General features: G+C 70.7%; 2 protein-coding genes across 2 annotated transcripts; both read right to left on the bottom strand.

Moving 5' to 3' along the window:
• Positions 1–61: 61 nt before the first annotated feature.
• Positions 62–2,636, bottom strand: LOC128801439 (phosphatidylinositol 5-phosphate 4-kinase type-2 gamma-like). Its single transcript, XM_053967316.1, is given in 10 exon segments — positions 62–201; positions 283–383; positions 385–527; positions 849–962; positions 1,186–1,224; positions 1,328–1,474; positions 1,551–1,691; positions 1,781–1,877; positions 1,968–2,065; positions 2,457–2,636. Coding segments are annotated over 10 exon segments (1,182 nt in total). The 5' UTR covers positions 2,619–2,636.
• A 2,068-nt stretch (positions 2,637–4,704) lies between these two features.
• Positions 4,705–24,029, bottom strand: KIF5A (kinesin family member 5A). The gene is made up of 29 exons (XM_053967340.1): positions 23,470–24,029; positions 21,506–21,593; positions 20,351–20,424; positions 20,159–20,263; positions 19,989–20,037; positions 19,408–19,463; positions 19,232–19,319; positions 18,490–18,614; positions 17,800–17,904; positions 16,856–17,004; positions 16,136–16,284; positions 15,621–15,814; positions 15,234–15,302; positions 14,367–14,573; positions 13,483–13,629; positions 12,430–12,618; positions 11,774–11,891; positions 11,001–11,068; positions 10,167–10,276; positions 9,576–9,677; positions 8,984–9,044; positions 8,826–8,897; positions 8,298–8,402; positions 6,864–7,077; positions 6,081–6,189; positions 5,719–5,789; positions 5,582–5,609; positions 5,414–5,503; positions 4,705–5,152 (listed from the first exon to the last, which is right to left on the bottom strand). The coding sequence occupies exons 1-28, from the start codon at positions 23,596–23,598 to the stop codon at positions 5,425–5,427; spliced, it is 3,060 nt and encodes a 1,019-aa protein (XP_053823315.1). The 5' UTR covers positions 23,599–24,029; the 3' UTR covers positions 4,705–5,152; positions 5,414–5,424.
• Between the last annotated feature and the right edge of the window lie 580 nt (positions 24,030–24,609).

Raw genomic sequence — 24,609 nt, 5'->3', positions numbered from 1 at the left:
CCCCAGTCCAGAACTCCCCCCCAGTCCAGAATCCCCCAGTTTGGGGTGCCCTCTCCCCAGTTCAGAATTCCCTCCCCAGTTTGGGCTGCCCCCTCACCCCGTGTTTGACGGTCTTGGCCGCGTGCGCCGCCTTCTTGCGGGCGTCGTACTGGGTGAGGACGTCGATGAGCCCCATGAAATAAACCTCGCGCCGGGGGGCTCCTGGGGGGCACAGCCAGGGGGGCTCAGCGCTCCCTGCACCCCCAAGCCCCCCCCGGGACCCCCCGGGACCCCCCGGCTCACCCTCGGCCCCGCGCAGGGCGTACACGTCCACGCAGGGGTCGAACTCCCCGGGCCCCAGGGGCCGGTAGGAGTTGAGGAGCCCCCCCAGCCCCTCCGGGAGGTGCCATAGGGGCCCCCAGCCCCCCCTCATCGCCCCCCCCGGGCTCCTCTTCCTCCAGCTCCTCCTCCTCCTCCTGCTCGCCCCGTTCCACCTCGTGGATGCCCAGGAGCAGGCTGTAGTCCATCAGCTTCTGCTGCACCAGGAACTGAGGGGACACGGCAGGAATTGGGGGAGGCCACGGCAAAACCCTCGGGGGCTTCACCCCAAAACCCCCGGAGCCTGGACGCTGAGAAAGGGACCCCCACAGCCGTCAGATACTGGACATGGTCCCCAAAAAACCCCCAGAATCTCAGGGCTGGGGGGACAACCATGGGGTCATTAGGGGTGGGGGACACTCACGGCTGCAGGGAGAGCCCCCCCACACCCTCACAGCCTGGGCACAAACAAAAGGTCACTTGGGGTGGGGAGACAGCCCCCCTCAATCCCCTCAGGTCCCCTGGGGGTGCAGCCCCCCCACAGTTCCCACCTCCACATCCCTCTTGAGCTTGTCCATGAACTCGCGCTGCTGCTCCTCCTCCACAAACACCTTCTCGTTCTTGTTGAGGAAATCCACGTCCTTCAGGGTGGGCAGCTCCTTGCCCTGGGGAGGGACAGCGGGGGGGACACCCCTGAGCTGGAGGGGACACCCCAGAGCTGCGGGACCCCCCCCAGGCTGTGTCCCTGGGGGTCACGGGCCAGCCCCTCCCGAGGGAAACCAGCCCTTGTGGGGGGAAGGGGGCTGTCATCACTGGGGGGGAGGGAAAACAAGGCCTGGAGACCCCCCCCCAAAAATCTGGGGGGCTCACAGCATCCTCCTGCAGTACCTTCTCCTTGTCACTGGCCTCTCTGTCCACCAGGGAGCCCTGCAGAGGAGGGAACAGAGGCGAGAGGAGGGGTTTTTTTTTTTTGGGGGGGGGAGGCTGCGCCATCACAGGGATCCGAGGGGCTCGGGGGACCCCCCGATACCTTGAGGTCGTACTTCCTGTGCACGGGCAGGCGGTGGCTGAAGAGGTTCCTCATGACCAGCAGGTAGGTGTCCTCGCTGTCCACGCTCACGCGGTACATGCCCAGGAACCGCGGCAGCAGCGTCTGCCCGTGGCACTGCACCACGTACTGCGGGGGGGGCACACCGGTGACACAGCCGCCCCCCCGGGGCCGCCCCCGCGCCCCGCGGGCAGCCCCCCCGTACCTGGTGGTAGTGGGACAGCAGCCCGTGCACGTCGGCCACATCCTCGCTCGACAGCTCCTTCAGCACCAGCGTCCGGTCGGCCGAGAGCAGCAGGCGGCGGCCGCTGCCCGCCCAGCGCGGGGGGCTCCGCGCCAGGGACGCCTGCGGGGCGGGCACGGGCTGGCCGGGAGCCCGGGGAGAGCCCCGGGGGTCCCGTCCCCCCCACCCCAAAGCCCCCCCACCCAGCCCACCTGGTAGTCCTGGTCGTCGAGGCCGAAGCGCTCGCGCAGGTTGCGGAACACCTGGGGACAGTACTCCTTGAACTTGAAGTGGCTGGGCAGGTTCTCCCTGAGTTCGGGGTTCACGTGAGTTTTTGGGTGTCCCCCCCCCCCCCCGCCCCGGGACGCTGCCCCCGCGCCCCCCCCCCGCGCCGCTCACCTGTTGAACAGGTGGTTGTTGACCTTGATTTTGGAGCTGGCCTTGAAGTCGTCGGGCAGCAGCATCACGGGCAGCGGCACCTGGCTCAGCTCGTTGATCTGGGGAGGGCGCGTTGGGACCCCCAGGAACCGGCCCCAGGCACCCCCCGGGGCCGGTGAGACCCCCCCCCACCCCCCCCCCAGCCCCGGGGACCCCCGGGTGGGGATGGGGGGCAGCGGGGATCCCGGGGGGATGGAGCCGAGGGATGGGGGGCAGCGGGGATCCCGGGCACGGGAGACGTGAGGGCTCCGGCGGAAACCACGGCCGCAGGGAAGGGACACGGCGGGGACGCACGGGGGGGTCCCGGAGGGAGGGGCACGGATATCCCGGGTGGGGGACTGGGACCGGCACTGCGGACCGGGCAAACCGAGGGCCGCGGGCTCCCGGAGAGGGGACACGGGGGGTACCGGGGCCGGGGGTCCCGCGGGGGGCCCGGTGCCGGCTCCTGACCTGGTGCGTGACCCCCCAGGCCAGCACGGCCAGCAGCGGGTCCGCGGCCCGGGGCAGCTTCACGCGCTGCGGCACGAAGCGCTTCTGCTTCTTCTTCGTGCGGGCGGCGCCGGGGCCGGGCCCGGGGCCAGGGCCGGGACAGGGACCCGCCGCCGCCGCCATGGCCGCCGCTTCCGCCGCCGCTTCCGCTTCCGCCGCCGCTTCCGCCGCCGCTTCCGCCCGGCCCCGGCGCGGCGCCGGAAGGCGGAAGTGACGCCACGGCCGCGGGCAGTGGGAGCGGCGCCGAGCCCGGCCCGGCCGTGGCGCTGCTCAGGCCCCGCAGGGCCGGGCCCGGCCCTGGGCCCCGCATTTCGGGGCGCTTGGAGGGGCTGGAGGTGTCCAGAGAAGGGAGCGAGGCTCAGGACAGGGCTGGGAAAGGGCTGAGGGAGCGGAGGGGGCTCGGGGCCGCCCCACGGCTCTCTGGGCACCGCCCCTGACGGGGGGCGGCACTGAGGAGGGGCTGGTGCCCCCCGCCCCCTCCCGAGGGGACCCGGATTGGGTCAGAAAGCGTCTGAATGTGGGGAAGGGGCTGCCGGGGGTGGGGCCGGTGGGGATGTGGGGTGTGCCCGGGGCGTTCAAGAGGTGTGACACCTGCAGGGACAGGTGTGATCACCATAGGGACAGGTGTGACACCTGCGGGGACAGGTGTGATCACTGCAGGGACAGGTGTGATCACCATAGGGACAGGTGTGATCACCATAGGGACAGGTGTGACACCTGCGGGGACAGGTGTGATCACTGCAGGGACAGGTGTGATCACCATAGGGACAGGTGTGACACCTGCAGGGACAGATGTGATCACCATAGGGACAGGTGTGATCACTGCAGGGACAGGTGTGATCACCATAGGGACAGGTGTGATCACTGCAGGGACAGGTGTGATCACCATAGGGACAGGTGTGATCACTGCAGGGACAGGTGTGATCACCATAGGGACAGGTGTGATCACTGCAGGGACAGGTGTGATCACCATAGGGACAGGTGTGATCACTGCAGGGACAGGTGTGATCACCATAGGGACAGGTGTGATCACTGCAGGGACAGGTGTGACACCTGCAGGGACAGGTGTGATCACCATAGGGACAGGTGTGATCATTGCAGGGACAGGTGTGACACCTGCAGGGACAGGTGTGACACCTGCGGGGACAGGTGTGATCACTGCAGGGACAGGTGTGACACCTGCGGGGACAGGTGTGATCACCATAGGGACAGGTGTGATCACTGCAGGGACAGGTGTGACACCTGCGGGGACAGGTGTGATCACCATAGAGACAGGTGCGATCCCTGCATGGGGTGTGCGAAACCAGTAGGGGGCGCCCCTTCCCCACTGGACAGGTGTGACCGCTATAGGGACAGGTGTGGCCCCACTGGGACAGGTGTGACCCCACTGGACAGGTGTGACCCCACTGGACAGGTGTGACCGCTATAGGGACAGGTGTGACCCCACTGGGACAGGTGTGGCCCCACTGGACAGGTGTGACCCCACTGGACAGGTGTGACCCCACTGGGACAGGTGTGACCCCACTGGACAGGTGTGACCGCTATAGGGACAGGTGTGACTGCTATAGGGACAGGTGTGACCCCACTGGACAGGTGTGACTGCTATAGGGACAGGTGTGACCGCTATAGGGACAGGTGTGACCCCACTGGACAGGTGTGACTGCTATAGGGACAGGTGTGACCGCTATAGGGACAGGTGTGACCCCACTGGACAGGTGTGGCCCCACTGGACAGGTGTGACCGCTATAGGGACAGGTGTGGCCCCACTGGACAGGTGTGACCGCTATAGGGACAGGTGTGACCCCACTGGACAGGTGTGACCCCACTGGACAGGTGTGGCCCCACTGGACAGGTGTGACCGCTATAGGGACAGGTGTGACTGCTATAGGGACAGGTGTGGCCCCACTGGGACAGGTGTGACCCCACTGGACAGGTGTGGCACCTGCAGAGCGCCCTGTGCAGGTCGGGGTCCCACTCCCCCCTCCCCACACCCCGTGTCCTTCCTGCTCCCCTGAATGCCCGGTGTGACCCCAGCTCTGGAACGAGCGCTCCCCAAATCCCCCCGTGTGCCCCTGATCCCCCAAATGTGTGACCTTGGTCCCCCAAATCCCCCCGTGTGACCCCGCTCCCCCCTGTGCCCCTGCTGTGACCCAGGCCCCCCCAGCCCCCCCCAGGACCCCCCAGCCCCCCCCGGCCCCCCAGGCTCCTCTCAGCATCTCCAGCCTTTATTGAGCCTCCGGCCGCGCTGGGCGGGACATGCAGCGCTGGGGGGGGGGCGGGGGGCACGGGGACCCCCCCGCCAGAACGGCCCGGACGGTCCCGTGGGGGGAGGGGGAGGGGGGGGGGCACAGCCGAGGTGCCAAGCGAGGGGAGGGACCCGGGGGGGTGCAGGATTTGGGGGGGGGGGGTGGCTGCCCCCCACTTGTGGGGCCGGGCCGGGGGGGGGGGCGACATTCTCCAGGTCCGCGTTAAGGCAGCTCGGGCGACCCCCGGCACCGCCCCCACAGCGGCCCGACCCCCGGGACTGGGGGGGTGCCGGGGGGGGTCCTGGGGGAGGTGGGGCAGCCCCCGACCCCCCCCCGCCCGGGGCGAGCGTGGCACGAGCACAGGACACGGGTGACACCTGGGCATGCGAGCGGAGCCGGGTCTGGCAGCGCCTGGATGTGGGGGGGGGGACACGCGGGCTGGGGGGGGGGCGCAGCCCCCCCGTGCGTCCCCCAAGGATTGGGGGGGGGGGTCCCCAGAGCCTGCAGGGCTCCGAGGGGTGGGGGGGGGGTCTGGGAGTATGGGGGGGCACGCAAGGAATGGGGGGGGGATTCGCAAGTAGGGGTTGGGGTCGCTCGAAGGACGATGGGGGGGGGTCCCCGGGGGTCGCGGAGAAAGGGGGGTGTGAGGAATGAGGCGGGGGGGTGCCGGACCTGAGGGGGCATTAACTGGCTGCCGTCTCCTGGCGCAGCGGGAAGAGCTTGGCCGCCTCCTCGGCCTCGCAGGCGCAGGACAGGTCACTCCTGGGGGGGGGGGCACGGGCTGTCAGCCGGACCCCCCCCCCCAAACCGAGACCCCCCCCCCAGCTCCGCCCCCCTCACCTGTTGTCATTGATGTCTGTCACGTTCCCTGCGAGCAAGAGCAGCAGCTCCGGTGGGGGCGCCTGGGGACACCCCCCCCCCCGGCACCCCCCCAACACTGGGGACACCCCCACGTCCCCAGGGCGCCCCCCCCTCACCGTTATCCACGTTGAGCTGCTGGTAGGAGTCCGGGGGGCTGCTGGAGAGCGTGGGGGGGCCGCTGGCAAAGCTGGGGGGGGGAGCGTGGGGAGGGGGCACACAGGGGGACAGAGGCCTTGAGACCCCCTGGGGGTACCCCGTGCCCTGACCCCCCCCTTCCCAAGGAATCCCTCCGTGCCCCTGCACCCCAGACCGCACCACCCCTCCCCCCAGGACCCCCCCCACCCACCCCTGCACCCCTCCTGCCCCCCCCCCGGGACCCTCCCACGCCCCCCCAGTTCCTCCTTCCCCTCCCCCCCACCCCCGTGCCCCTGCACCCCCTGTGCCCCCCCCCCATTCCCCCCGGCCCCTCCCCACTCACAGGCCGTGGGGGCCGGGCAGGGGGCCCCCCCCGGGGTACCCCTGGAACAGGCTGTTGGTGTAGCTGAGCCCGGTGGGCGATGGCACCTGCCCCGGCCGCACCGGCTTGGCTGGGGGGGCACGGGGGGTGAGGGGCGCTGGCTGGCACCCGGCACCCCCAGGGAGCCCCCCCAGAGTCTGAGGCACCCCCTGGGCCGGACCCTCTGCCCTCGTGCAGGGGGTGTCAGCCCCCGCGCCCCCCGCAGCCCAGAGCGTGCCGGGCTGGGTGCCCACCCTGCACCCCCCCCCGTGCTCCTCCTGCCCGCCCGGCACCCCCTGTGCCCACCCCTCACCCCCCGTGCCCACCCTGCACCCCCCACGTCCCCTGCACCCTCTGTGCCCACCCTGCACCCCCCACAGCCCCTGTGCCCACCCCGTACCCCAGGACCCAGTTCTGCTCCACCCTGTGCGCCCCATGTGCCCGCCCTGCACCCTGGGCACCCCCTTGCACCCCCCCATGTGCCCGCACTCCCCACACCCCCTCCACCCTCTGTGCCCACCCTGCACCCCCCCCACATCCCCTGTACCCCTGTACCTGTGCCCACTGTGCACCTCCCACACCCCCTGTGCCCACCCCGCACCCCCTGCACCCCCTATGACCACCCTCCATCTCCCACATCCCCTTCACCCCCCATGCCCACCCTGCACCCCCCACGTCCCCCTGTACCCCTGAACCTGTGCCCACCCCTCACCCCCCGTGCCCGCCCCGCAGCCCGCGTCCCGGTGCCCGCCGTGCCGCCCGTACCGATGTGTGCCCCGGGCCCCCGGCGCGCCCCCCGGGCCCGCACGGCCTCGCGGATCCGCTCCACCTCCTGCTGGTAGCGCCGCTTGTCCAGGCGCGCCCCCTCCTTGGCCGCCCTCAGCGCCCCCTCCAGGGCCTGCACGCGCCCAGCCGTAGCGCGCAGCCGCTTCTCCAGCTTCGGAAGCTCACAGCGCAGGTCTGCATTGTCACGGACCAGCTGCGCGACCGGTGCGTCAGTACCGGCACCGGCACCCCGCCCCGGCCCCCTGCGGCACCTGCCGTGCCGCCCGGACCCGGCCCTGCCCTGCCCTGTGCCCGGCCCGGGGCTCGCGGCAGCACCGGCACCGGCACCGGGACCCCACCGGCACCGGGACCCACTGCCAACATCACTCGCACCTGCGCCGGCACCGGCACCCGCACACAGCGGCACACACCGGTACCGGCACCGGCACATCCACACCCATCCACAGCCGCCGGTACCGGCACCGGCACCGACACCGGCACGGACACCAGCACCACCACCGGCACCGGCACCAACATCCGCACACAGCGGCACACACCGGTACCGGCACCGGCACATCCACAGCCGCCGGTACCGGCACGGGCACCGACACGGACACCGGCACCAACACCGGCACCGGCACCAACATCCGCACACAGCGGCACACACCGGTACCGGCACTGACACCGGTACCCGCACACACCCGCACGCACCGGTACCAACAGCAACACCCGCACACACCGACACCGGCACCGACACCGGCACACACCGGTACCAGCACTGACACCGGCACCGGCACCGAGCAGCAGTGGCACCGGCACCGGGCACGCAGCGGCACCAGCCCCGCAGCCCCCCCGGCCCCGGCGGGGTCTCGGGGGTCTCCGTGCCCCAGTGGTACGTGGGGGGTCCCAGCCCCCCCAGCCGTGTCCCGGGCTGTCCCGGGTGTGCCACCCCCAGCAGTGCCCCATGGCCAGTGCAGGGCTGTGCTGGGGGGCAGTGAGGGGGGGCTGGGGGGGCGCAGGGAGTGAGGGAGGGGCTCACAGCCGGGGAGGGGGGGGGCAGGCAGGAAGGTGCCGGTCAGAACGGTGCCCCCCACCCCGCAGAACCGGGGGCTTCCAGGGGGGCAGGGAGGACTGGGGGGGGGTCTATTGCCCCCCCCAGGTGCCGGGGAGGGGGCTCGGTACCTTGGACACCCAGAGATCCAGCTGGGGGAGGCAACGGGGGGGGGGCCAACAGAGCCGGCATCAGCGAGGGGCCGGGGTCACCCCGGGACGGGGGGGGGGCAGGATGGAGCCGGGGGGGGCACTCAGGAATGGGGGGCAGGAAGGAAAGGAGCTGCAGGGGGATCCAGGAAAGCGAGGGGAGGCTGCAGAACTGGAGGGGCCCTGGGGTGGGTGCCCCCTGCCCCCCGCCTCCCCGTGCCCCCCCCCGCGCACCTGTTTGTGAACCTTTGTAAGCTGCTCCAGGTTGTTCTCAAGAAAGGAAATCTTCTGCTTCTGGGAGTGGAGCCCCCCACTGTCCTCGGGTTCCAGCTCTGCGCTCTGGGGGCACGGGGACCCCCGTCGGAATCAGATCCCCCCAATGGGAAACCCTTCCCTTCCCTTCCCTTCCCTTCCTTCCCTTCCCTTCCCTTCCCTTCCCTTCCCTTCCCTTCCCTTCCCTTCCCTTCCCTTCCCTTCCCTTCCTTCCCTTCCCTTCCCTTCCCTTCCCTTCCTTCCCTTCCCTTCCCTTCCCTCCCTTCCCTTCCCTTCCCTTCCCTTCCCTTCCCTTCCTTCCCTTCCCTTCCCTCCCTTCCCTTCCCTTCCCATCTCTGAGCCCACACTCTCCCCGTACCCCACTTTTCAGCCCCCCATTTGTCCCCGCTCTCACCCCTTTATCCCTCTTTTCCTTCATTGCCCCCCATTTCCCTCCCTTTTTCCCCCTTTTCCCCATTTCCCCCCCTTTTTCCCCTTTTCCCCCCTCACTTTCTTGACTCGAGTCGTGACGTCTTGAACAAACAGCTTGCGCAGGTTGTGGAGGGTCTGGAGTTCACGGGCCTGGGGGTGCGGGGGGTGAGGGGGTGCACGGGGACCCCCAAACCCCCCCCCCGACTCCTCTGAGCCCCCCAGGCCCCCCCACCTACCACGGTCTCCTCCAGCCCCTTGAGGTCCTGCTTGGACTGCTCGTGGCGCTCGTAGAGGAGCCTGGGGGGCAGGGACCCAAAATTAGGGGGGCTCCATCCGAGGGGGGGCACCCCTGGGTTTGGAGGGCAGCCCAAGATTGGAGGGGTCAGTACAAGGAGGGGAAGGCACCCCGAAGTTGGGAGGGTCACTTCAAGCTTGAGGGGGGCACCCGAAGAATGGAGGTGTCCTTCCAAGGTTAGGGGGGTCACCCCGATGTTGGGCAGCACCCCAAAGTTGGGGGGGTCACTTGAAGGTTGGGGGATGTCAGGGGGTCCTGGGGGGCTCTGGGGGTCAAGTTTAGGGTCCCAAGGATGGGTCCTGGGGGCCCTGGGATTTGGGGGTCCTGGCGTGTCAGCAGGGCAGTGGGGGATGGGCTTGGGGTCCTGAGGTGAGTCCCTGGTGGGTTCTGGGGTTGGGTTGGGGTCCCCAGGGGAATGTGGGGAGCCCTGGGGTTGGGTTGGGGTCCCCAGGGGAATGTGGGGAGCCCTGGGGTTGGGTTGGGGTCTCGAGGGGAACCCCAGAGGCCCCGGGTTGGGGTCCTGGGGGTCTCACGTGAGCTCCTGCAGCCGCGCCGCCTTGGCGCGCTCCTCCGCCCGCAGCGCCTCGTGCTCCGCCCGCAGCCTCTCCAGCTCCAGCTCCAGCTTCTGGTTCTGGCTGTGACGGACACACGGACACGGGTCAGGCATGGACGGACACGGGGACGGGGACAGATGGACGGGAGGACAGACGGATGGATGGACAGGGGGCCATGGGTGGACAGACACGGGGTCAGGGGACGGACAGACTGTGGGACATGAGGTCAAGGGGGCTGAGGATGACGGACAGCATTCAGGGGATGGATGGACGGACAGACGGATGGATGGATGATGGATGGATGGATGGAGACATCCAGGGGATTGTCCTTGCTTGCCCCCACTGTCCATCCCTCCAAGGATGAGCCAGGCAAGGGACAGGGCTGGGTGGGGAGGAGGGGGACAGCCTGGACAGGGCTGAGATCAGTCAGGGGCAGGGCCAGGTCACAGCTGGGTCAGGGACGGTCAGGAATGGGTCAGGGTCAGGGGTCAGGGTCTGGCCTGGGTTTGGGGGGGGGATCCGTTTTGGGGTCAGATTTCGGGGTCAGGGCTCAGGGCCGGGCTCGCTCACTCGCGCAGCTCATCGATGGTTTTCTGCCGCTCGTTGACCTCGTCCCGCAGCCGCGCCAGCTGCTTGTGCTGGGCCTCGCGCTGGCTCTCGAGCTGCAGCTCCAGCGCCGCCTGCGCCCACGCGGGGCCTCAGCTCGGGCACCCCGGCACCCCAACATTTCCTGGGGCACCTCCCACCACAGCACCTCCCAGGGACCCAACACCCCCCGGGGACCCCGCACCCCAAAATACCCCGGGGACCCCACACCCCAACACCCCCCGGGACCCCACACCCCAAAATACCCCGGGGACCCCACACCCCAACACCCCCCGGGACCCCACACCCCAAAATACCCCGGGGACCGCACACCCCAACACCCCCCGGGGACCCCACACCCCAAAATCCCCCGGGGACCCCGCACCCCAACACCCCCCGGGACCCCACACCCCAACACCCCCCGGGACCCCACACCCCAACACCCTTCAGGGCTGCACACCCAAACACCTCCCGGGACCCCACACCCCAACACCCTCCCAAGGACCCCACACCCTTCCATCCTTGGGGACCCCACATCCCAACATCTCCTGGGAACCTCAGCACGCCCACATTCCCAGCAAGTCCTTAGACCTGACATCTCCCAGGGACCCCCACACTCTGCACCCAGCCTCACGGAGACCCCAACCTCCCCAGCACACCCCCAACACCCCACAGACCCCCAGCACCCCAGGGACCCTCACCCACCTCGAGCACCTCTCACACACCGTAAGGACCCCCATCTGTCCCCCCTGCCCAATCCCCACACCCTCCAGGGACCCTGAGCCCCCCAGGGTTGCTGTGCCCCCCTGCACCCCCCACCTTGACCTCGTCCGTGTCCTGGGTCTCATCCTGCTCGCGCTGCTTCCGAGCTGCCCCCTGCGCAGCCTCTGAAGGACCCGGCAGGACAGGGACCCCTCAGCCCCCTCCCCCCGAGTCCCCCTGTGCACTCCCCAGCCCCCCCAATCCCCTCCATGGCCCCCAGCCCCCCGAACTCACCCAGCCCCCCGTGTCCCCCCCCCCCTTGTGCCCCCATCCCCTGAGCCCCCTGTACCACCCCATACTCCCCCGGCCCCCCTTGTCCCCCAGCCCCCGAATCCCCCTGTGCCACCCCATTCTCCCCCCATTCCCTCGAGCCCCCCAGCCCCCCCAAACTCCCCCCCACCCTCCCGCTGCTGCAGCCGCGCCAGACCCTGCGCCCCCCATGCCCTCAGAGTCCCCCCGACTCCCGCGCCCCCAGCCCCCCGTGCTCCCGCACTGTCCCCAAGCCCCCCGCGCCCCCAGACCCCCCCGTGCTCCCGCACTGTCCCCAAGCCCCCCGCGCCCCCAGGCCCCCCGTGCTCCCGCACTGTCCCCAAGCCCCCCGGGCCCCCAGACCCCCCCGTGCTCCCGCACTGTCCCCAAGCCCCCCGCGCCCCCAGGCCCCCCGTGCTCCCGCACTGTCCCCAAGCCCCCCGCGCCCCCAGACCCCCCCCGTGCTCCCGCACTGTCCCCAAGCCCCCCGCGCCCCCAGGCCCCCCGTGCTCCCGCACTGTCCCCAAGCCCCCCGGGCCCCCCGTGCTCCCGCACTGTCCCCAAGCCCCCCGCGCCCCCACCCTGCGCCTGCAGCCGCGCCAGCTCCTCCCCGAGCGCGTCGTGCGCCTCCTCCAGGTGCCGCTTGCGCAGCTCCAGGCTCTGCGCGTACTCGGTCAGCGAGCGGATCTTCGCCTCGTGCTGCACCGGCACCGGCACCGGCCTCAGCCTCCGCCCGGGGGGCACCGGCACCCCCGGCCCGCGCGGGCACCCAACTCCCGGCACCCACCCCGCACCATCCCCCCAGCACCCGCGGGGGCGCCACCCTGGCAAGCCCAGGAGCACCCCCAGGTGCCCCCGACACCCCCAGGGGCACCTGACCCCGACAGCCGCGGGAACGTCCCCGCAGCTCCCCCCGGGCCACCCCCACCGGCACGCCCAGAGCCACCAAGCCCCCAGCACAGGGGAGTCAAACCCCCAGGGCCACCAAACCCTTGGACCAGTAAAGTCCGGTCCCACCAAACCCAGGGCTAAGAAATCCAGGGCCACCACACCCCGGGCCACCACACCCCGGGCCACCAAACCCTGGGGCCACCAAACCCCGAAGCCACCAAATTCTGGGGACACCAAAGCCTTCAGCTGCCAATCCCTGGTGTCACCAAATCCCGGAGCCACTAAACCCTGTGCCAGCAGACCCCAGGGTCCCCGTGGCGGTGGCATCGCCCCGGCCCTGGCACACCTGGGAGATGAGGAGCTGGCAGGAGGACAGCTCGCGCCCCGTCACCTCCAGCTTGCGGTGGCACTCGACCTGCAGGTTCTCCAGCTGCCGGCAGCGCTTCACCACCGATTTCACCTCCGACTTGATCTTGCTGATGTAGAGCCGGGCAACAGCGAACTCCTCCTCGATGGCCCCGCTCACCTCCACGGGCTGGGAGGGCAGGGCAACGCCGGGCAGCGGGCACAGGAACGGCACAGCGTGGGTATGGCACAGTGTGGGTATGGCATGGCATGGCATGGCACAGCGTTGGTATGGCACAGCATGGCACAGGAACGGCACAGCATGGGTATGGCAAAGCACGGCACAGGAATGGCACAGTGTGGGTATGGCACAATGTGGGTATGGCACAGCACGGCACAAGAATGGCACAATGTGGGTATGGCGTGGCATGGCACAGCGTTGGTATGGCACAGCATGGCACAGGAACGGCACAGCATGGGTATGGCATGGCACAGCACAGGAATGTCACAGTGTGGGTATGGCACAATGTGGGTATGGCACAGCACAGCACAAGAACGGCACAATGTGGGTATGGCATGGCATGGCACGGCACATGGGTGCGGCACAGCATGGCACTGAATGGTGCAGGCATGTCCCGGGCACGGTTTGGCACAGGCATGGCACACACGGGTGTGGCACGGGCATGGCACACAGCAGGGATGGCATGGTCGCTTCACACACCTGGGCATGGCGTGGGCATGGCACAGGCAGCACAGCCTGGCACGGCGTGGGTGTGACACTCACAGGGGTATGGTGGCACGGGCACCATGGGGACACGGAATGGACACGGAACGGGCACAGAAGGGACACGGGATGGGCATGGCACAGCCGGGTGTGACACGACACGGCTCTGCTGTGGGCACTGCCTGGCACGGGCACATCAGGCACGGCACGGGCCGGGCGTGGCACAGGCATGGCAGGGACACCCCGGCCGTGGGAAGCGCACGGCAGGGGCACATCCCCTATGGCACAGAACCCCCCGCTCCGTGCCCCCCGTGCCCCGGTGCCCCTCACCAGTTTGATGTCGCCGCTGCCCACGAGGGCGCTGAGCTCGCTCAGGTCCCGCAGGAGCCCGTTGAGCACCTCGGCGGCGCGGCGGCGCTGCTGCCCCCCGAGCTCCCGCGCCCGCGACAGCTCCGACTCCAGCGACAGCGTGGTGGCCTGCGACACCGGCAGGGCTGGGCTGGCACCGCGGGCGGCGGCACCCGGCACCCCCCGGGGACCCCCGGGCCACCAGGGGACACCCAGGACGTCCTGCGGGGCCAGGTGCAGCAGCACCTCCCGCACCTGAGAGCCCCAACACTCCCCGACACCCCCCAGCACCCCCTGTGCCCCCCCGACAGCCCTGGCACCCCCGCGTGCCCTCACCCCCGGCACACCCTGCCCAGCTGCCCCTGCCCGAGCCCCCGCTGCCCGGGCATCCACACCAGGCACTCCCAGCACGCCCCAGTACCGCCCAGTACCCCCATCCTGGCACCCCCAGCACCCCTCAGGAACCCTGGACCCACCCTGTGGCACCACCCCCAGCACCCCAAGATCCCACCCGCGGGGTGCCTCAGGAGCACCCAGCCCGGCATCCCAGTTTAAGGGCAGGGTACCCCAGTTTGGGCACTGGTTTGAGGCAGGGGTGAATCCTCTCTTCTGGTCGGGGGGAATCTCTTTTTTGGGGTGTGGCTTGATGGGAGGGGGAGTCCCCTCTTTGGGGTCTAGTCTGGGGTTTAAGGGGCTCCCAAGTCTGAGGCTCCTGTTTTGGGAGCATCCCAGTTTGGGTTTGGGAGTCCCAGCTTGGTCCTGGGGGAGGGGGCTTTGGTATTTGCTGCGTCAGAGGGTGAGGGTCCCAATGGGCTCCACGCAGGTTTCCCCGTGGGCTGTCCCGGCTGTCCCGGTGGCCTCCGCACCTCGGTGCGGGCCAGCTCGTCGGCGAGCCGGCGGTTGTGGCGCCCGGTGTCCTCGGCCTCCTGGGCCTTGCGGTCGTAGCTCCGCGCCAGCTCCTCCAGCGCCGCCAGCACCTCGGTGACCTCGGCCCGCGCCGCGCCGTGCTCGGCCCGCAGCGCCGCCAGCTCCCGGCGCGCCGCCTCGCCCCCGCCCCGCGCCGCCGCCAGCACCTGCGGGGGCACGGGGGGCACGGGGGCACGGGGGGCACGGGGGGCACGGGGGGCACGGGGGCACGGGGGGCACGGGGGGCAGGGTCAGAGTGGGGGTCCAGGGGTCATGGGAGGGTCCCAGGGGTCATGGCGGGGGGGGGGGTCCCAGGAGTCATGGTGGGCATCCCAAAGACCAGAATGGGGGTCTCGGGGTCATGGTGGGGTCCCAAGGGTCATGGGAGGGTCCTAGGGCTCAGAGTGGGGGTCCCAGAGGTCCTGGGGGGTCCCAGGGGTCATGGTGGGGGTCCCAGGGATCAGAGTGGGAGTCCCAGGGGTCATGGTGGGGGTCCCACAGGAGACACAGAGGTCGAGGGGGAGGCTCAGGTTGAGAGGTCCTGGGGGGTCCCAGGGACCAGTCCCAAAGTGGCCTTGGCAGAGTCAGAACTGGGGGTCCCAGAAGGGTCCTCGAGGGTCCCCGGGGGGGGTCCCAAAGGAGACCTGGGGGGTCCTGGTGAGGCCACTTTGGGGTCCTGGGGGTCAGGTTTTGGAGGGTCCCAGGCACTCAAGGTGAAGGGGCCCAGGGGTCCCAGAGGGGTCCAAGAGGGACCCAGGGGTCTGGGAGGGGTCCGGGGGGTCAGGCAGACAGAGGGGGGGTCACGGGGTGGGGCGCAGGGCCCTCACCTCCTCCTGGTCCAGCATCTGCTGCTTGAGCTTCTCCATGATCTGGCTCTGCTGGTTGATCTCGTCGTCCTGGGGGCACAGGAGGGTCCCCAGGGGTCACCCGAGGGGCTGCGGGGGTCGGGGGGGGGGGGGCAGGGGGTCCAGGGGGGAACTGGGAGCTGCCGGGGGGAACTGGGAGCTGCCAGGGGGGAACTGGGAGCTGCCGGGGGGAACTGGGAGCTGCCGGGGTGTCCCAGGGTGCCAGGGTGTCCCAGTCCTGGCGCGCTGAGGGTCTGGGGGCTGCTGGGCAGACCCCAGGTGTCCTGGGGCGCTCAGGGGTCCTGGGGGGGGGGTCCCTGGCAGGTCCGGAGGGGTCTGGGGGATCCCCACCCGGCCGGGGGTCCCCACCTTGTCATCCAGCTGCTTGTAGAGCTTGCGGATCTCCTCCTCGTACTTGTGGCGCTCCTCGTCCGAGATGTGGATGACGATGGAGGAGCTGTTGTCGTTCAGGGGGGGCTCCTCGGGGGCGCCCCCTTGGCCCTCCCCCGGCGCCGTTCCCGCCTCGGCCTCGTTCAGCTGCTCCGTCTCGGGCACGGCCTCCCCTGGGAGGGGGGGGACACGGCCTCAGTGTCCCCACCGGGGCTGGGGGTCCCCCCGCATCTCGGGGTGCCCCTCGCAGCTCAGCCTCCCCCGGTGAAGGACGCGGCCTCGGGGTCTCCGCCGGGGGCTGGGGGCTGTTGGGGTCCCCTCCCCGCAGCTGGGGTCCCCCCACATCTCGGGATGCCCCTCCCGGTACCGGGGTGCCCCTCACAACCTGCCCCCCCCCAGGCAGACACACTGTGCCTCAGTGTCCCCACCGGGGCTGGGGGGGGGGGGCGGTGGGGTGTGCCGGGGTCCCCCCCACATCTCGGGGTGCCCCTCACCGCTCCGCCAGCGGCTCAGCTCAGCCTCCAGCCGCGCCAGCGTCTCCCTCAGCGCTTTGTTCTTCTCCTTCTCCTTCTCGAACTTCTTCTTCCACTGCTCGGCCGTGAGCTCCAGGTTCACCGACGCCGTGTTCTTGATCGTCTTGGCCCTGGGGGGGGCACCCCGAAACTGGGACCCCCCGCTCCCCCTCACCGGGGCCACCCCAGGGTCACTCCGGGCTCACCTGCCCTGCACTGCCCACCCACCCCTGGGGACCCCGGCGCAGCCCCCGGGGGGGCAGGGGGCACTTGGGGTGCACTGGGGGCAGTTTGGGTGCACTGAGCATTGTTGGGGTACAGTGGGGGCACTTGGGGTGCGCTAGGGATAGTCGGGGTGCACTGGGCACAGTCGGGGTGCACTGGGAGCACTTGGGGCGCACTGGGGGAACCTGGGGCGCACTGGGAGCACTTGGGGTTCCATTGGGGGAGCTGGGGTGTGGCTGGGACCCCGTGGGTGAAGTTGGGGTACAGCAGGCGCTGCTGGGGGTGCAGCTGGGGTCCGTGGGTGCGGCTGGGGGGCGGGGAGGGGGGGTCTCGGGGGCACTCGGGGCGCTCTGGGCATGGAGTGGGGGCAGTGAACGGGGGGCACGCGGGGCACGGCAGATGGGGGCAGGGGGGGCGCAGCCGGACACCCCCAGCCCCCGGCGGGCTCAGGGGGCGCGGGACGCCCCCAGCCCCCACCTCTGGCCGAACATGAGCGTGGATTTGGTCTCGGCGTCGTTGTAGCTGGACGGGGAGCAGCAGATGAACATGGTGGTGCGGCAGTTGCCGCCCAGCGAGTCCTGCAGGATCCGCGTCATTTTGCTGTCGCGATAGGGCACGTACGCCTTCTGCGGGGGGAGGGGCGGCCTCAGCGCGGGGACCCCCGGGGGGGACACGGGGGGGACACGCGGGAGGGGGACACGGGGGGAAAAGGGGGCTCGGGGGGACACGGGGGGACAGGGGGCTCGGGTTGAGGACACGCGGGGGGCAGGGGGCTCAGGGGGACACACATGGGGGGCTCGGGTTGGGGACATATGGGGGCAGGGGGCTCAGGGGGGCACAGCGGGTTCGGGGGGACACACGGGGGGCGGGGGGCTCGGGTTGGGGACACGCGGGGGGCAGGGGGCTCAGGGGGACACACACGGGGGGCTCAGAGGGACACGGGGGGCACAGCGGGCTCGGGGACACACACGGGGGGCGGGGGGCTCGGGTTGGGGACATATGGGGACAGCAGGCTCAGGGGGACACACACGGGGGTCTCGGGGCTCAGGGGGACACACACGGGGGTCTCGGGGCTCAGAGGGACACGGGGGGTTCAGAGGGACGCGGGGGGCACAGCGGCACACTCGGGGCCGGGGGCTCGGGTTGGGGACACGCGGGGGGCGGGGGGCTCGGGGCGCCACACGGGGGGCTCGGGTTGGGGACACGCAGCCATCAGGGGGTGTCCCCTACCCCAGGACCCCCGAGGGGGCGCACGGGGGGAGGGGGCTCAGCAGGTGCGTCCCTTCCCCCGGGCCCTGGGGGGACATGGGGGAAGGGGGAGGGGGGGCGAGGCGCACCCAGGACCCCCGCGCTGGGGGACACCCGGGTGGGACACGCGGGGGGGACACCCGGGGGGGCTCCGGGGACCGCGGGGGTCTCACCGTGCCCTCGGCCAGCGCCGAGATGACGTTGCCCAGCGCCGACAGGGACTTGTTGATGTTTTTGGCCTCGTCCAGCACGGCTCCCTCAGCCCCCGTCTTGCTCACCTGGGGGGGGGGGGGGATGGCTCAGGGACCCCCCGTGTGCCCCCCTCCCCCAGGGACCCCTCCCAGGGATGGTCCCAACCCAAGGATGCCAACGGGCAGGAGACCCCCAGTCCAGACACCCTCCCCCCAGAGACCCCCACCCCAGCCTGACGATCCTGAAACCTGATGGCCCCAAAAATGGCCCCAATGGCCCCAAAAACTCACTGACCCCCCCAAGACCCCCACCCTCCCAGTGTCCCACAGAGCGCCAAAGTCCCCCCAAAACCCCACAGACTGCCCCAGGCCCCCCAAAACCCCAATATCCCCCCAAACTCCATGGACTCCCCCCAAAGGCTCCCAACCCTCCCGATGCCCCCCAAAATCTCATGAACGTCCCCAGGCCCCACCCTCCAGGGGGGACACCCCCCCAGTGCCCCCCCAGTGCCCCCCCAGTGCCCCCCCAGTGCCCCAGTCCATCCCCCCTTCCCCCTGGACCCCCGGCTCTGCAGTCCCACAGCTCCGGGGTCCCCCCCACCTTTGGGGTCCCCCCACCTTTGGGATCCCCCCCACCTCTGGGGTCCCCCCCACCTCTGGGGTCCCCCCCACCTTCTCGCTGCCCGCCAGGTCCACCAGGTAGAGTTTCCCGCTGAGCTTCTGCTCGGTCTCCACGTTCTCCTGCTTGATGTGGATGAGGAAGATGCTGTGGCTGCGGGAGCTGTGCTCGTTCATGTCTGCGGGGCAGGGGCACGCGTTGGGGGCACCCCAGGACGGGCAGCGCCCCCGCCGTGCCCCCCAAAAGGGCTCAGGGAGCCCACAGCGTCCCCCAGCAGTGCTCAAGGACTCCCCGGCACCCCGAGTCAGCCATGGGGGTCCTACAGCACCCTGCGGACCCCTGGAGAGCCCCGGGGACCCCCAGAACTCCTGCGGGGTGTCCCGTGGCACCCCAGAGCCCGCGGGCACCCCAGGGACCCCCAGCAAGCTGTCCCCAGCCCCTCGTGTACCCCATATCCCCCATGCCCCCCATGCCCCCCATGCCCCCCTGTCCCCCATGCCCCCCATGTCCCCCCATATCCCCCATGTCCCCCCATGCCCCCCATATCCCCCATGTCCCCCCATGCCCCCCATGCCCCCCATGTCCCACCACGCCCCCCATGTCCCCCGTGCCCCCCATGCCCCCCATACCCCCATGTCCCCCCGTGTCCCCGTGTCCCCGTGCCCCCCATGCCCCCCATGCCCCCCATGTCCCCCATGCCCCCCATGCCCCCATGTCCCCCCATGCCCCCCATGCCCCCCATGTCCCCCCGTGCCCCCCATGCCCCCCATGTCCCCGTGTCCCCGTGTCCCTCACTGGTGACAGCCACGTGCCGGTTGGATTTCCCCTCGTCGATGACATCCAGGATCTCCTCGGGGCTGGACACGAAGCGCTCGGTGCAGCCCTGGGGGGGGGGAGCGGCCACGGGGGGGGGGTCAGGGGGGCCCAGCCCCTCCCCCCGGGAGTGCCCCCCGGGACCCCCCGGCCCTCACCTTGACGTAGGGGACCCGGTTCTTGTCCTCGTGCACCGCCAGGTTGGTCTTGGTCACTGCGGGGGGACAGGACGGGGGGCTGTGGCCTCCCACCGTGCTCCAGGAGCTCCCAGTGCCTCCCAGTAACCACCCAGTGCCTCACAGTAACCACCCAGTGCCTCCCAGTGCTTCCCAGTAACCATCCAGTGCTTCCCAGTAACCACCCAGTGCCTCCCAGTGCCTCCCAGTAACCACCCAGTGCTTCCCAGTAACCACCCAGTGCCTCCCAGTAACCACCCAGTGCCTCCCAGTGCCTCCCAGTGCCTCCCAGTAACCACCCAGTGCCTCCCAGTGCCTCCCAGTGCCTCCCAGTAACCACCCAGTGCTTCCCAGTAACCACCCAGTGCCTCCCAGTAACCACCCAATGCCTCCCAGTGCCTCCCAGTGCTCCCCCATCCCCTTCCATTGCCTTCCAGTTCTTCCCAGTAATCACCCTGTCATTCCCAGTGCTCCCAGTGCTCCTCAGCTGGCCCCGAGAGCTTCCCAGTGACTCCCAGAGCTTCCCAGTGCCCACCAGTATCCCCCAGTGCCGCCCCACTCACTGTCCAGCAGGTCCCGGATCTTGTCCAGGTAAATTTCAAAGTAGGACACCTGGGGGGGGGGGGGGGGGGATGGGGGTGTCGGGGGTGGGCGTTGGGTGCCAGCCGGGGGCCGGCCTCCCAGTGCCCCCCCCCGAGCTCCTCCCAGTGCTCCCAGTGCTCCCAGTGCCCACCTTGATGTGGAACTCCAGGTTCTCGTCCATGGAGTAGATGTGGTTGAAGATGTCGCGGGCGATGCGGGGGATGATGCCCATCTGCTGGGGGTCGTGCAGCTTCCCCTGCGGGGCGGGTGGGGGGCAGTAATCCCCCGGGCCCCCCCCGGTGCCCCCCCCCGGCCCCCTGGGAGCCCCCAGTGCCCCCCTCACCTCCATGGTGTGGGTCTTGCCCGACGACGTCTGCCCGTAGGCGAAGATGGTGCCGTTGTACCCGGCCAGCACATCTGGGGGGGGGGCGAGATGGGATTGGCCCCCCCGGGACCCCCAAACACCACCGGGACCCCCAAACACCGCCAGGACCCCCAGGGACATCACAGACCCCCCCCCCCAAACCCCAAGCGACCCCTCTGGGAATCCCAAATGTCCCTGAGCCTCCCAGGTACCCGAGCTCACCCCTGAGCCCCTCTGGGATACCCCAAGACACTCCAAAGGATCTCAGAGACACCCCCAAACCCCCGGGCACGGCAGTGACCCTCCAAAGGACACCCCAAAACCCCCGGGCACTGCAGTGACCCTCCAAAGGACACCCCAAAACCCCCCGGCACGGCAGTGACCCTCTAAAGGACACCCCAAAACCCCCGGGCACGGCAGTGACCCTCCAAAGGACACCCCAAAACCCCCGGGCACTGCAGTGACCCCCCTCAAAGTCCTGCAGAGCTCCCAGGTCCTTTTGGACACCCCCAGACCTCCCTGCCCAGCGCTCCCTGGTGTCCCCAGGCTGTCCCGGGCTGTCCCAGGTTGTCCCAGGCTGTCCCCACACTGTCCCCAGGCTGTCCCGGGCTGTCCCAGGCTGTCCCCACACTGTCCCCAGGCTGTGCCAGGTTGTCCCAGGCTGTCCCGGGCTGTCCCGGGCTGTCCCGGGCTGTCCCCAGGCTGTCCCACACTGTCCCCACACTGTCCCCAGGCTGTCCCCACACTGTCCCCAGGCTGTTCCCACACTGTCCCCAGGCTGTCCCAGGCTGTCCCAGGCTGTCCCCACACTGTCCCCAGGCTGTCCCAGGCTGTCCCGGGCTGTCCCGGGCTGTCCCAGGCTGTCCCGGGCTGTCCCCACACTGTCCCCAGGCTGTCCCGGGCTGTCCCGGGCTGTCCCCACACTGTCCCCAGGCTGTCCCCACACTGTCCCCAGGCTGTCCCGGGCTGTCCCGGGCTGTCCCCACACTGTCCCCAGGCTGTCCCCACACTGTCCCCAGGCTGTCCCAGGCTGTGCCAGGTTGTCCCGGGCTGTCCCCAGGCTGTCCCACACTGTCCCCACACTGTCCCCAGGCTGTCCCGGGCTGTCCCGGGCTGTCCCCACGGGTCCCTCACCCTTGACGATCTGCATGGCACAGGCGTGGTACACCTGCTCCTGCGTGGTGTTCGGGGGGAACACGCGGTCGAAGACGTAGGGCTTGCCCTGGGGGGGTGACAGAGGGACACACACGGGGGTCACTGGCCAGAGAGACCCCCCCGAGGCGCTGGGGGCTGGCACAGGCTCGGGGCTGACTCAGGTCCGGTGAGTCCCAGGGAGGGAGGTGGGAGGCTGTAGGGCCCTGTACCCCCGATACCCACCCTGAACCCCCCTTGCACCCCCATTCATGGCCCCCACACACCCCAGGCCCCAAATAGCCACACGCCCCCCACTCTCCGTATCCTCTCACAGACCCCCAGAACTCCCCACAGATCCCCACAGACCCCTGAGCCCCCCACAGACCCCCAGAACTCTCCAGATTTCCCCATAGATCCCCACAGTCCCCTTAGCCCCCCACAGCCCCACAAACCCCCAAGGACCCCTCAGCCCCCTCACAGACCCCCCCCAGCCCCCCACAGACCCCCCCAGGCTCCCAATCCCCCACAGACCCCACAGATCCCTCTGCCTGACCCCCCGAGACCTCCTCCATCCCATCTTCCATCCCTCCACCCCCCCCATGAGACCCCCATAGACCCCCCCTAGATCCCCAAGGACCCCCCCAGGTCCCCCACAGAGCCCCCCCCATAGACAGTCAGACACCCCCAGCCCCCCCTACACGCCCAGAGACCCCCGGAGAATCCCCCAGCGCCCCCTGGGAGCTGTCCAGGCCCCGGTGCTGAGCCGGGACACGGGGACACACGGACACACAGACACGGGGACATGGGGACATGGGGACCCACGGACACACGGACACACGGACACGGGGACATGGGGACATGGGGACCCACGGACACACGGACACGGGGATATGGGGACATGGGGACACACGGACATAGGGACATGGGGACCCACGGACACACGGACACACGGACACGGGGACACGGGGACATGGGGACATGGGGACCCACGGACACACGGACACGGGAACACACGGACACGGGGTCACACGGCCATGGGGAGCCACGGGCTCGGGGACACGGGCACAGCCGGTGACAGCAGCCCGCGCCCCCGCTCCCCCCGGCCCCCCCGCAGCCGCCGCAGCTCCGCGGCCCCGCCCGCCGCCGCCGGTCACGCAACCTCTGCGCACCTCCCGCACCCCCATCCTGCCCTGCCCCCGCATCCCCCCAGCCCTAACCCACACCCCCAACCCGCAACACCACCCCCGCAGCCCCCCCCCCCGCACCCGCAGCCCCCCTTCCCCCCGCATTGCGCCGGCACAGCCGCACCGCGACACCACCGGCCAGGGACCCCCCCACCCAGGGACCCCCCATCCATCCAGGGAACCCCTCATGCACTGACACCCCATCCACGGGCCCCCCCATGGAATCCCCCCCAGGCACGGACCCCCTGCATCCACGGACCCCTCCCCGCGCCCGCAGACCCCCCCGCGCCCACACCCCGCTGCCCCCCCGGGACCGTCGCCCCCCGGCGCCGTTATGGAGGGGCGGGGGGTGGCGATATTTTGGGGGCCTCCGACGCCCCCCGGATGAGCCCCTAACAAAGGGCAGGGCCGCAGCGCCAGGGGGAGGGGGGGGATCTGCGGCACCCCCCCCCTCCCCGCGGCTGCTCTGGGGGTCGATCGTGCCCCCCCGTGGGGGGGGGGACGTCAGGGCGTTTCCGCTCATTGTAAACACCCCCCCCCCCAACGGCACTGGGCAAACTGGGAGTGCCCGGAGCCTTGGAAATGGGGGGAGGGGGTGTGGGGGGGGGGCATGGGAAGAGTCCCGGGGGGCAGCGGCCACACCCAGCAGCGCTTCGCCCCCCAGAGCAGGATCTGCCCCCCAAGTGACAGCGCCCCCGCTCCGGGGGCCCCCTCCCGACGTGGGGGTGCCTGCCCGCCTCCCCCCCCCCAGCCTGGGGGGGGGCCCCCGCTCTGACTCACCCCCACCACGACGCTGTCGTCCCCCTGGAACACGGGCAGGAACTTGTCCCCCCGCAGGATCTCGGCCTGGTTGAGGGGCCGGAAGCGGCACAGCACCTTGATGCTGCACTCGGAGCTGGGCTCGGCCATGGCGGGGCTCGGGGGGCGTCGAGACGGGGGGGCCACGGGAGCGGGGCTGTCACAGCCTAAGGCTCAGGTGGCACCGGGCTGCAGGATGTCACCCGGGGGTGCCGAGCGGTACCCGAGGCTGCAGGATGCTGCTCAGGGATGCAGGATGCTGCTCAGGGATGCAGGATGCTGCCCGGGTGGTACCCAAGGACTCGGAATGCTGCCCGGGATGCAGGATGCTGCTCAGCACTGCAGGGTGGTACCCAGGGCTGCGGGTGGTACCCAGGGATGCGGGATGCTGCCCGCGCTGCGGGATGCAGGATGCTGCTCAGGGATGCGGCTGGCGGGCTGCAGGATGCGGGAGGCGGCGCCGGGCGGGGCTGACGCTCCGCAGCTGCCGCTGTCGCCGCTCCTGTGACCGCTGCTGTCGCCACTGCAGCCCCGGGACCGGGGGTGGGGGGGCCGCCCCCCCCCCCCGCGCCCCCTCCCCCGCCTTAAGGTGGAGCCGCCCGCGGCTCTTAAGGTGGACGGAACTGGAGGGGGGGGACGCAGCCCGGTGGATGGACCCCCCCCCCCCCAAAATGCTGATTCACGGCGGGGGGAGCAGGACGGGCCGGGGGACGGGACCCCGGCGCGGCTGGGGAGGGGGGAGCAGGGCCAGCCTCCCCCCGGGCGCCCTGCTCGGTGTCCCCCCACCCCCCCGCGGGAAGGCAGCGGTCCTGACTCATCCCCCCCGGCACTCTGGAGACCCTGCCCGGCCCGGAGGTCCCCCACCCCTCCGTGTGACCCCCCAGACACGCCGGGGGGGCGGTCCGGAGCTGACCCCGGGGGTCTCCCGCGGGTGAGAACTGCAGCCTCGCCATGGGACGCAGCCCGGGGCGCCCCCATGGGTGCCCCCCAGTGCCACCCAGCCTGTGTCTGCCCCGGGTGTCCCCCCGTGTCCCCCCGTGTCCCCCCTCCCTGCGCTCTCCCATGTGCCCCTCATGTGTCCCCCGGGCGTGCCCCCACTGCGTGCCCCTGTGCCCCCCCGCG

This window comes from Vidua chalybeata, chromosome 30 (genome assembly GCF_026979565.1).
Source record: "Vidua chalybeata isolate OUT-0048 chromosome 30, bVidCha1 merged haplotype, whole genome shotgun sequence".
NCBI classification, from domain to species: domain Eukaryota; kingdom Metazoa; phylum Chordata; class Aves; order Passeriformes; family Viduidae; genus Vidua; species Vidua chalybeata.
Note: the sequence above shows the minus strand (reverse complement) of the source record. Positions and strands in the feature narration are given on the sequence as shown.

What these genes read in the sequence shown, in the direction of transcription:
- KIF5A (XM_053967340.1), bottom strand. Translation starts at nt 23,598, where the DNA reads ATGGCCGAGCCCAGCTCCGAGTGCAGCATCAAGGTGCTGTGCCGCTTC. An exon ending in ACCTGGAGTTCCACATCAAG is followed by an intron (nt 20,038 to 20,158) that starts GTGGGCACTGGG and finishes CCCCCCCCCCAG; the next exon opens with GTGTCCTACTTTGAAATTTA. An exon ending in GCAGCGGCGACATCAAACTG is followed by an intron (nt 12,619 to 13,482) that starts GTGAGGGGCACC and finishes CTGCCCTCCCAG; the next exon opens with CCCGTGGAGGTGAGCGGGGC.